This window comes from Hippocampus comes, unplaced genomic scaffold, assembly GCF_001891065.2.
Source record: "Hippocampus comes isolate QL1 unplaced genomic scaffold, H_comes_QL1_v1.1 scaffold85, whole genome shotgun sequence".
Taxonomy (NCBI): Eukaryota; Metazoa; Chordata; class Actinopteri; order Syngnathiformes; family Syngnathidae; genus Hippocampus; species Hippocampus comes.
The window spans coordinates 3475016-3486475 of record NW_017805540.1 but is presented as its reverse complement, the minus strand read 5'-3'; the positions used below and the strand labels follow the sequence as shown (position 1 = coordinate 3486475).

Below are 11460 nucleotides of genomic sequence, written 5' to 3'. Positions count from 1 at the left end.
ACTTGTGGTTGTAATGCTTCCTTTTTGACCACAGAGGGGTGCTAACACACAAGGTAACACGCAAAAGTTGAATTTTTGGGGCAAATGGAGTCCAGTTTGTTGAAGACGTTTCACCTTGAGGTGAAGCACACTTGCCCAACGTATGGGGGAATATGAGGTTGTCGGATGGAAGATTTTTCAAACTTTATGCCCCTTTCTATAATTTGATGCCCCTTCATCGCCTGTGGTCGCTGATGTAGGACGGAAAATGTTCAACCTGCACCCTTAAGTCAGAAAGCAAAGACACAAAAAAAAAATGTTTGAAAAGTTTATTTCTACCATACACAAACTGTACAACACAGCGCATATCTTTTTTGTGTGTGTAAATTATGAAATCGTAAAAGTAAGTTTGAATGTACAAACACACTTCAACGGAAAATTTCAATCATTACGTCATCCTGTCCAATAAAAAAATGGAAAACAAAAAAACAAAAAAAACAATACAATCTCATATCATACTAATAATAATCGTTCCACGAAAAAGAAGCATTTCACATTACAAAACATCAAATACTAACAGGAAGATTGTATGGGGTGTGGGGGGATAAATAAATATTATTCACAGAGCTTCCTGAGCAAACAATGTGTGTGGTAGGAATTAAATATAAGAAAATAGAAATAAAGGATTACATTTGAGGAATCAAATTTTTTAGGATTATTTTTAAAACATTATTTGGATAAAATAGGAGTGGTGCTGTGATAATTTGGCTCTTGCTTTTTTTCTTCATGAAAATAGTAAGCTTGGCTACATGTTGACAGAAATGTGCTTTGCTGTTTGTGGGGTATCAGAAGTGAGAGCAAAAAATTCAAGATTTAAAGCAGGGCTGGTAAACCTTTTCAGTTTTTAAAAATCTCCTCCCGGGGCCAAAGTAAATTTGTGGAAAATGATGCAAAATGTATCAATCTTATGATGTACAGTCTCATGAACATTTGTGGTATTAGCGTGGCCCACAGACCTGCTTCAAAGTAAAGTCAATTGCAAAATTGCAAAGAACTGATTTATCAACATGGTATTTGATTTTTCTACCTTTTTGGGGGGATATGGCATAATTTGATGAAAGTAAAACATTTTTTTTTAAGTAGCTTCAAATCTGTCCCAAGCGATACAAGAATATAGCAAGTGTCTTAAGGAAGGAGTGTTAAGGCTTTTTGAAGCACTTGTAAAAATGTGAATCAGGAGTCCATTTGTGTTTGCTTTGACCTCACAATGCTTGCAAAAGGATCACATCAGAAATAATTGCAATCAGCTACTGAGCTATAGAAACGAAAATAAGTGTACTGTGAATAAAGGAAACCCCATTCACGTAATACTGCCCTAGCACAAACAAAACAGAGTACTTGTAGTCTTTTTTTTCCTTTTTAAATATTTTAAAACGGATCCATATACATTTAGGCACGTACGACATGCACACCTCACCTGTGTGTGTGTGTGTGTGTGTGTGTGTGTGTGTGTGCGCGTGTGACTGTGTGCGTGTGACTGTGTGTGTGTGTGTGTGTGTGTGTGTGTGTGTGCACAGAAGGCAGTTTTATAATAATTATATTTGATAGTAATGGAAAAAGTGTTTTTTTGTTATGCATTTTTGCCGTTTAAATTGAAATAAAGACCAAAAAAAAAGAAAAAGGTACAGTACAGTGGCATTGCAGTGTTGTCACATCATCTAGCATACATTCACGTTCCAATAAAAATAGGTTCACTTTTGGTGTACTAGTACTTTTTTTTAATGAAGAACTAACTGTAATGCACGTGCGCCACAAAATTGGAATGTTGTTTTTTTTGGGGGGGTGGAGGGGAGATTCTCAATCATTTACATCTCTAGAAATAAATACACATGAGTCAAATGATAATAATGCTCATAATAATAAATACAGCGATGGACAAATAGGATATCGATAATCATGGATAATAAGAATCATCATCATAAATAGCTGTCATCAAAAGAAAACGAAGTGCAAGAGAAGTGGAAATCTCAGCAGGATCAAAGGAACCAAAGTGAAAAGCAGTACAAACGTGGCCGTCTCTCAAAGCGGCCTTTGACATTGACGTGTCGCACGTGCGCCCGGTCGGCAAAGCTCAAACGTGGATACCTTTGATGGCCTTCTTGATGTTATCCAGCAGGGCCTTGCACTCGGGCGAATACTCGCGCTGCGACTTGTTGTACATGTCCGTCAGCGTGTTCACGTAGGCTTCGAAGTTGTGCTCGCTGATGGGCCCCTGCGCACGGCAAAAACCACGGCTTGCTATTCAAATGCAATGTCTGGCTCATGCGCGTGTGTGTGCGTGTGTGTGTGTGTGTGTGTGTGTGTGTGCGGTACCATTTGAGGCAGCTGGATGTCGGTGAGGCTGCTGATGAGCGCTTGGCTGAGGCGAGCCAACTCCTTGAGTAGGCCGTCGTTGTGCTGCTCCATCATCTTGTTCTCCTCTTCGATGCTCTTCAGGTTGCACTCCATCGACGAGATCTGCTTTCGGGTAGAAAAACGACGACAGCGGCAGAGCCGTCCAGTTCAAAAGATGTCCGCTTTTCCTTTCTCCACAAAGGAGTTGATGCTTACCTGCGTCTGCAGCTGCTTCATGTCCGCCTCCATTTGCATGTTGGATTCATTCAGTTGCTCAATGTCCTGCTCCAAATGTTGACCGTCCTCTTTGCTTTCAATGCCTGCAAGTAGCACATTTTGATTGGTGAATACATCTTAAAAAACCAAAACAGTAGTTTTCCTGCCATGATGATTGCATCTACCCAATTTCAATTACAATATTTTAATCAGATCTTAATTTGTTGTCAGTAATAATACCAATGTACAAAGTTCGCTGGTTATAGAACGGTGCTGGAAAATGATTGTTTTACGTGGACCAGAGCCAAGATAATTCATGAGGAGAAACAGCCAGAGTTCAGGTGTGCTGGTTGTCGGTCTGAGTGGAGTTGCGAGGTCTTATTTTTCATAATAAAGTCTTCATTTTACAAGACATGAGCTAAAAAAAAACAATAATATTGTAATATTACAGAGAGTTGTCATTTTAATAGAATTCCTTTGAAATATAAAAGCAAAGTTGACATTTTAAGAGAGTCACACAAGTACCAGAATGAAGTGATGTATGTCTGCGAAAAGTCTTCATTTTAAATGGTGCTTGGATACGCTATACGTGTTTCTTTGTTGATCGTTTAATTTTTTTTATTTTGGATCTAATTTTCTGTGAATATAGTGTAGTTTGCAAAATTACATCAAAACAAAATCAAGAGTAAAGTTAAATTAAAAGACGTTACAGGGTGTATTTTCATAGAGAGGTGCATGTGCGCTGAGTGTAAAAACCGCTGCGGTTTCATTTTTGTGCTGGGGCAAGTCTAGTTTCCCGTGTTTAGAAATTTGGCAGACCATGCAGCGCCTCACTGGGCCTTTCGTTTTCGATGACATGCTCCCAACACACCTGTCCATTGAGTGACAGAAAGTCAACTAAACTTAAGACCAGCTTGAAGCAGATCTAAGTTATGGCACAGGTGGAGTAGCGCGATTTTGCCGGACTTGCTCGGGGCGCAGGCACACCGATTTTCTGCTCCGTTGATATGCGTGGTGGAGGTTATCATATTTTATTTAGAAATGTGATATCGAAGCCTCTAAATAATTGTAGATGTGAATATATATATATATATATAAAAGCATTAGAGTGACTACGGCACAATTAGAGCGCTCACTTTAAAGGGAATGAGGGGAGCCTCTCTCTGATTGGCCGGGAATGAAGTCAGCTGTGTTCACTCCCACAACGGCTCAAACGCTCATTTCTAACTGCATTCGTCTACAAAAGTAGCAAAAGAAAGAAAGCTCCACCCTTGCGCACACTGTGCGAGGCTTGCATTGGGTATGAAAATAGAACAAACAAAAAGTCGAGGGCAGTGCAACAATTTGCCTTGTCAGCTATACTATGTCCTTTAGCATTAGTTTAATTTCACGACAGAGAGAAAATTGGCACAAATTGGTTTGTTTTTTTATTTTGCAGTCATTGTTTCATTCCATTATCTTTGTTTTGTGTTGTAATGTGTTATTGTGTGAGGAAAAGATGGCCAAAAATTGGCCGATTTTTACTGATTTTAAAGGAGTATAGATGGGATGATGAAATTGGTCGGTTCCTACAAAAGACAATACCTTTTTATAGGAGAGGAGAAGCTCGGCGTGAAGGAGTGCAGACCTGGTCAAGTGTACGTAATGTTGCGTGTGTGCGCAAATGTGAACATGCTCCTAGACTGAAAAAATAGTGCATCATTTGCTCAATTTTATTTCTTTGAATGGTTGCATGAAATAAAATCAACGAATCCAGACAGATGTTTTCTTTAAGCAGACTATACATCCATTTTAAAAATGTATCTAGATACAGAGGATTTTATTTTGTGCAACCACTTGATGAAATGAAATTGAGTAAATTCACCCACCATTTTTTTTCCATGTAAAAGGAAAAACTTACCGCTGCTGGCCTTCAGTTTGATGGTCATCATCTCCTCTTCCGAGTGCTTTTTCTTGATACTTTGCGCATTCAGCGGACATCCTGACAAGCTTTTCGATTCAAGACAGGGCAATTTAGCATGAAGCCGATGCACATGGTATTGTGACGTGAAGGTGAGCCTCACCTTCTGTGCGTGGCAAACACATTGTTGGCGTGACCGAGGCCGTTGCAGCCGGGCAGAGGGCAGTGAGGCAACTCCTGCTTGTTGCTCTTCCAGGCGAAGGGCAGCCCGTTGAGGGAGGAGGCCTCCTTCTGTCTCCTAGCGGCCAGCGGACAACTGCTGGCGCTGCGATGAGACGTGTACTTGCCCGATATGTGGCCCTGCCCCTCGCAGCCAAAAACCGGACACCTGATGGAAAAACAACCATGCATGTTGGAATTTTTTGGGGGGAGTGATAAAACATTTGGTCAGCTTCTTTCCACGTTTTAAAAACATGTCCATGATGTTTATTGAAGACACTAAGTTGACCATGGGTCTACCTGGCAACCAGTCCGGGGTGTTTATCGTCCCACCTTTGTTTGCTTCTTTATGAGAATGATGACACAACAACAACATCTGATTTCTAGTCAACTTGACACAAGGCTGGACCAAAAATACAACAACAGAAAAACTGTATATTCTGTCGAGGGAAAGTAAAATAAAAATCATACTGGAAAATAACTACAACAACAAAAATTGCTATTTTAGAAAGAATAAAGTTATAAATTCACACGCTAAAATTATTTCCACAGAAAACATTTGCAATATTATGGTATGTAAAGTAAGTCCCATCTTTTGAGGAGGTCCTTTGCAAGTTTGAAAAGAGTGCCGTGGTAATATTACAGAATTTGTGTCCAGATCCAGAAAAAAGAAAGAACTTTTGGTTAACAATGTTTTTTTCCCCCTCTTTTTTCTTTGGGTCAATTTATTTCATTTCTATGCTTTCAGTGCATGCCTCTCCATGACAAGATTCCAATATACGCATAAAAGATAAGACAAGATAAGAGAACATTTATATATATATATATATATATATATATATATATATATATATGTATACACACACACCTGTATATATGTGTGTATGTATGTATGTATGTGAGCAAAACGGGGTCTGAGATCATTAAAACAATCTCTTTCAATAACTGGACCGGAAGATGTGTTGACCATTAAGTTGATTAATCCAGCCAAATGCTGATTAAAAAAAAAAAAAAAAAAGAAGTGGCCAAAACTGGAAATGGACTCAAATAATCGCATTAAGTGGAAGTAACTAATCCACGCTGAACTTTAATGGGAGCGCGCCGACGGAAAATTTCATCAAGAGTTGCTTTTACAGGCTTGATATGTTGCTGTTGTTTTGTTACATGCCACTGTGCAGTTCAGTAGTGAGTTGGACAAATTGTCTGCCCCTGTGTGCTACGACTGATAAAAAGGATGGGTGGGGTGCAGAGTGCAGAATAGGGGTGCAACGGCCACACAAAACACATCATTTTAGCATTTTCATGAGAAAGATTTTAGGACACAAGGCTGTAAATTTGTGGGGAAGAAAGTAGCATTTGCATGAAGCATAAAGTAATACAATAAAAGAGAAAATGGCAAAAACATGTTTTTTGTTTTTCATGAAAACATTTGAAACCCTAAAAGTCGAAAAGTATTCAGGCTCATGAGAATAACGTAAGCATTCTTTCATTCATTTTCCGATCCACTTTGTCCTCACAAGGGTTGCGGGGGGTGACGGAACCTATCGCAGCTGTCTTTGGGCAGTAGGCGGGGGACATCCTGAACCGGTTGCCAGCCAATCACAGGGCACACACAGACGAACAACCATCCACGCCCACAATCACACCTAGTGACAATTTAGAGTGTTCGATCAGCCTGTCATGCATGTTTTTGGAATGTGGGAGGAAACCGGAGTACCCGGAGAAAACCCACGCAGGCCCGGGGAGAACATGAAAACTCCACACAGGAAGGCCGGGGCCAGGATCAAACCCGTGACCTCTGCACTGTGAGGCTGACGCGCTAACCACTGGTCCACCGGGCAGCCCTACATAATAATTGAAACAATAAAAGTCATTGCAGGTATTAATATTATAATAAGGAAAATAAACTGTAATTCCTGCCATTTCAGACATTTAGGGTGGGGGTCAAGCAAACATGGAAGTTGTGAGCACGAGCTCCTGTGGCAGCCAATTTGACAACAGGCCACAGTTTGGCAAATTGTGAGCAATTCAGCCAAAGAGAGGCTGAGTGTTGTACTTTCAAACTAAATGTAAAGCAAAGGGAATCACGGTCCACATTTTGTATTTGACCAACCACAGGTAGACCCAAAAAGGCCGTGCCATCTGGGCACCGACACCCCTCCCTCCTCTCTTAATGTGTATGAGATCCATACCCGTTTAATGCCTATAAGCTGATGCATTAGTAATTAAAAAAAAAAACAAAAAAAAAAACTCAGCATCCAGATGTACACGTCCACAAAGGCTCACATGTCAATTACATTATTGTTTTGGATGATGAGGCCGCTGGCGACGTTTTCTTCACATAATTACAAAGAAAGCACTCAAAGCGGGAGAGAGAGAAAGCAAAAGAGAGAGAGCCAGCGAGCGAGTGATAAGCCTGATATTCTCTTTCAAATCCCACAAAACACATCACAGCGTACTAATCCTAGGAAAGTAATTCACTAATGTGAGTACAAAAGCTGCTGATTTTTTTTTTGTGCAACTTGATGGCCTGCAGGTATACGAAGGCTGCTACCTCGCTTTTTTTGTGACAGCCAGCAAAGTAAGAGCGACTAAAGAGAGAAATGTCTTACTTAAGCTCTTGCTCATCTTTGTCCTCCTTGCTTGGGGTGAGCTTTAAACCTCCTTTTCTGGCACGTGGACACCCTGACAGGCTGTGAAAGAAGAACAGCACAGCACAATTGAACATTTAAAGGGGACATATGAGAAGTGGAGGCTCCTCTTTTCATAACTTGTATATAAACAGTCGGATCTGACGAGTGCCTGTCCATTCATCAGCTGTGAAATTAAACAAGTACCGTATTTTCTGCACTATAAGGCGCTTCGGAGCATAAGGCAAATCTTCACTGAATGGCCTATTTTAAAAATGTTTTCATATATAGGGCGCACCGCATTATAAGGTGCATAGAATAGAAGCTACAACAGTGGCTCAGGTTGCATTATGCATCCACTAGAATACAATACAATACAATACAATACAATACAATACAATACAATACAATACAATACAATACAGCTTTATTTATATAGCATTTTCACAACCTCTGCAGCTGGAACAAAGTGATTTTCATAAGATTTAAAATACTATATCCAAGGTATCAGAATATTTATCCGTATATAAGGCGCATCTGATTATAAGGAACACTGTCGGCTTTTGAGAAAATTGACTGCTTTTAGGTGCGCCTTATAGTGCGGAAGTACGGCATTTTCTTTTCGTATTTCCGTTTTTTTTGTCTATGCATTCGAACAAATTTATGTCATAATCACGCCCATAGTTAACTTCTTGGGCCATAACATGATCAGCGAGGCTGAGCAAAGCTCCAAAACCCCTTTCAAGCAGCACCTGGACTCCAGCGCCTGCAACATTACCATGGAGCGACGCCCACATCACCCCTGTTGTCGTTCCAACCCATGTCTAAGCCAAATTATAAGCAGAGATGCGCTCAGTTTTGTTGGCTAGTGTTAGTCAACAAGGCTAACTTTTGATAAGTGGAACATGCTTCTTTGCTCAGTCAAGTTGTTGAGTTGCTCAGCCATGCGCCACACACAAACACACAGAGTAGCGAATTCATGAATAGAAATGTTTTGATTTATTTAATCATATTAGATATAAGATAATAAGAGGTCTCCACCGAATAAATCAATTTAAAAAAAAGAAAACAACCCAAGACCAGAAATGGAAAAAGTACAGCGTGTTTGCAACACAGAGTGAGACTTTCACCGTCTGCTCCAATGTCACGCATCTGACAAATGTGTTCAGCGGTTGCTATTCGCGTTCCCGCCGCCCCTCAGCCATGGCTACCTTCTGTGCGACGCGTAGTTCCCCGTCACGTGTCCCGATCCATCACAACCAGGTGTCGGGCACCTGCACAGCCGAGACACACATCATGCTCATCATGCAAATAGCCACCGCCATCGCTGCAAATGCCAAAGAAACTCATCCCTTAAGTGCGTAGAAATATGCATCCTAGAGAAGCAAGGGGCGGAGCAGAACCAGCTTGTTCTGAGGTGTCAAATCCTCCAACAACAACAACAAGAACAACAATGGCCGTGTTTTAAATACGTACTTGAGTTCCTGAGAGTTGGCTGCCATCAGCGACTTGAGTGTCTTGTCAGCCAGGGGACATCCAGACACGCTGCGGTGAGGATAAAGAGCTAACAGTCATCTCAGTGAACTCTTTGATCACACCGCTGCATTAAAGCATCTTAAACGCGCGCACATGCTTTTATTTGTTTGCAAATATTCACAAAGCGCTCGTATTTTGGGCTTTTTTTGGTGTTTGTTTGTTTGTTTGTTTTTTTCAATCCCCGTGGGTTGCCCACAGTCAGCTGTAGTTGTTTTCATCGGCCTGGATGGTTTTTTAAAAGCGACAGCAATGGGAAATTTTACTTGACCAAAAGTCATCCTACCAAATTAGTAGATGGCGGGGGGTGGACAAAGTCATCTTAGTCAAACCTTATTTAGGAAACTTGTAGTTTTGCTTAAAGTCATACAGCAAGAAAAGCCACAATTTTAAGATAATGCCATGCGTTGCAGTTTTACAGCAACAAAGTTGTCTATTTGAGTAAAAAGCGAAAAGATAAAGAAAGAAAGAAAAAAAAAGAAGAAAAAATAGGCAAATAAAGTCCAGCTATAGTGAAACGTTATTTACCAACATAGTGGGAGTTTACCCAAAGATAAGTCAAATCACAAGAAAAGTCATGCCTTTCAGGTATTAAAGCTCAAGCTTGCGATTTTACAAGAGCCATGTTGATTTTTGAAGAGTGAACATTTTATGAGGAAAGAGCAAAAAAGGGCAAATAAAGTCACATTAGTGAAATGTTACTGAACAAAATAGTTATGGTTTTACCAAATTGAAATAATCAAAAGAAAAGTCTTTTAATTTAATTTTTTTTTTTTTTTTTTGTACAAGGTCAACATTTTGTGAGGACCGCGAGGGCAAAAGTCATCTTTTTCAATTTGGGATTGAGTCGCAGATGAACTTCACAATGTCCAATGATCACAAGAAAAAAATTAAGAAAATGAAGAATGTTTTATGTTGCAATTTTACAACAATACAGCAATTCTTCAAAACTTTATCAGGAAAAAGAAAAAACAGGACAAACAAGTGACATTTTTGGTGATTAAAATAGCTGTCGCTTTATTCGACTTATGTCAAAATATTAAAATTGAAGTCAATTTTCCAACAATGTACTTGTGACATTAGGTAAAAAATTCTGCGATCAAAAAATTCTGATTTGAGACTAATAAAGTTCTAATATGAGAATACAGTTTAAATACCGGAAAATCGTTTTTTTAGTATGATTACATGATGACTACAAAAAAGTCATCATGCCCAGAAAAAAGTCTTAGAAGTTGAAGAACAAAGTCACCATTTAAAGATATTAGTTGTAATACTACAACAATAAAGCAGAATTTTTCATAGGTAAAGCCATAGTTTTAATTTCATAGATTGAAATAAATAAGGTCAGACTATTCCAAAATTAAAAAAAAAAAAAAGATTTAAAAATAATAACGCCGAGAGACATTCAGGGAGATTCAAATGAGTTTACATTGTTTTAAGAGAATACAGTTGTCATTTTAATAGAATAAAATTATAATATTACTCAAAAAAAAGTGTTTTTGCCTATTATTTTATTTTATTTTTTTTTGGTCACACGCTTTTGAAAGTGCAGCCGCCGCCCGGTGTCTCGTGCGAGGTGGCAGACGATGCTAATGAGAGAGAGATTAATTACGCTACCTCCGATGCGATGCATAATTCCCCGTCACGTGGCCGCTGCCGTCACAGCCCGGGGTCGGACAGCTGCGGGAGGGCACACAACATTTCATACACAGATTAGGATGACTTCCCGCCGATCGGGAGAAGCTTCCCATGGGCATTAACGGGGAGGAAGAGGAGGAGGAGGAGGAAGAGGGAGCAGGCTGGTGGAGTGGCGTGGGGGTTAGTACATTTAGTAAGAAATTCCTCATGTTTGTTTAATGGCGTCGGCTAGTGTCAGTGAGGGTCCGGAACTATAGGGTCCTACTGACGCTGGTCACGGCTCTGCAGAGCATGCAGTCCAACTAGCAGAGGCGCAAAGAAAAAAAAAAAAAAAAAAAAACTCACTTCCCAAAGTGACACATTTCCTCTCAGGCCACATGAACCTGCGGACATACCAGTTACAACGTGACGTGAGGCCCACAAGGCCCACACTCGCCTGCTATTTGCCTCATGCCGGATTTTACTTGACGTGTTGCTGGAGTCAAATTGTCATATCAAGTGTAAGATGCAGTTTGAAGAGAAAAAAAATGTGGCAACTTTACAACAATAAAGTTGGAAGGCCATAACTAAAGAGTTGTAATTTGTCAAGAATGATGTCACATTTGTACACAAATCAAGTTGGAATAAGAAAAGAATGACATTTTCGAAATTAGAGAAATCAAGTCAAACATTTTCTTGATAAGAATATGTCCTACGCGGCCCCACTTGTTGAAACACAGCATTCTGATTAATACTGTTTGTGGGATATGAGTTAAGCAGTAAAATCCAGCCGTTTTTAGCCATCTCAGGGGGCGGCCATTTTGCTCCTTGCAGTCCACTAAAAATGACATCATAGTGCCGCCAAGGCCGCCCCCTCAGATGGACAAATACAGGTGGATTTTGATGCTTAATTCATATTCCACAAACACAATATTAATCAGAATGTCGTGTTGAAACAAGTGGGGCCGCACA

The 11460-nt window shown here is 40.0% G+C and overlaps 1 protein-coding gene across 5 annotated transcripts in view; it reads right to left on the bottom strand.

Annotated features, from left to right (window-relative positions):
• Positions 1 to 1815: 1815 nt before the first annotated feature.
• Positions 1816 to 11460, bottom strand: part of st18 (ST18 C2H2C-type zinc finger transcription factor) — a 51762-nt gene continuing 42117 nt past the window's right edge. For 3 of the 5 annotated variants that reach the window (XM_019879212.1, XM_019879214.1, XM_019879217.1), the window contains 9 exons: positions 10489 to 10551; positions 8815 to 8883; positions 8550 to 8612; positions 7321 to 7401; positions 4653 to 4877; positions 4490 to 4578; positions 2590 to 2693; positions 2353 to 2499; positions 1816 to 2251 (listed from right to left, as the gene is read on the bottom strand). In XM_019879212.1, the coding sequence (XP_019734771.1) occupies positions 2111 to 2251; positions 2353 to 2499; positions 2590 to 2693; positions 4490 to 4578; positions 4653 to 4877; positions 7321 to 7401; positions 8550 to 8612; positions 8815 to 8883; positions 10489 to 10551 (982 nt within the window). In that variant the 3' untranslated portion in view covers positions 1816 to 2110. The remainder of the gene's footprint in view (positions 2252 to 2352; positions 2500 to 2589; positions 2694 to 4489; positions 4579 to 4652; positions 4878 to 7320; positions 7402 to 8549; positions 8613 to 8814; positions 8884 to 10488; positions 10552 to 11460) is intronic. The other 2 variants (XM_019879215.1, XM_019879216.1) reach the window with 1 other exon arrangement.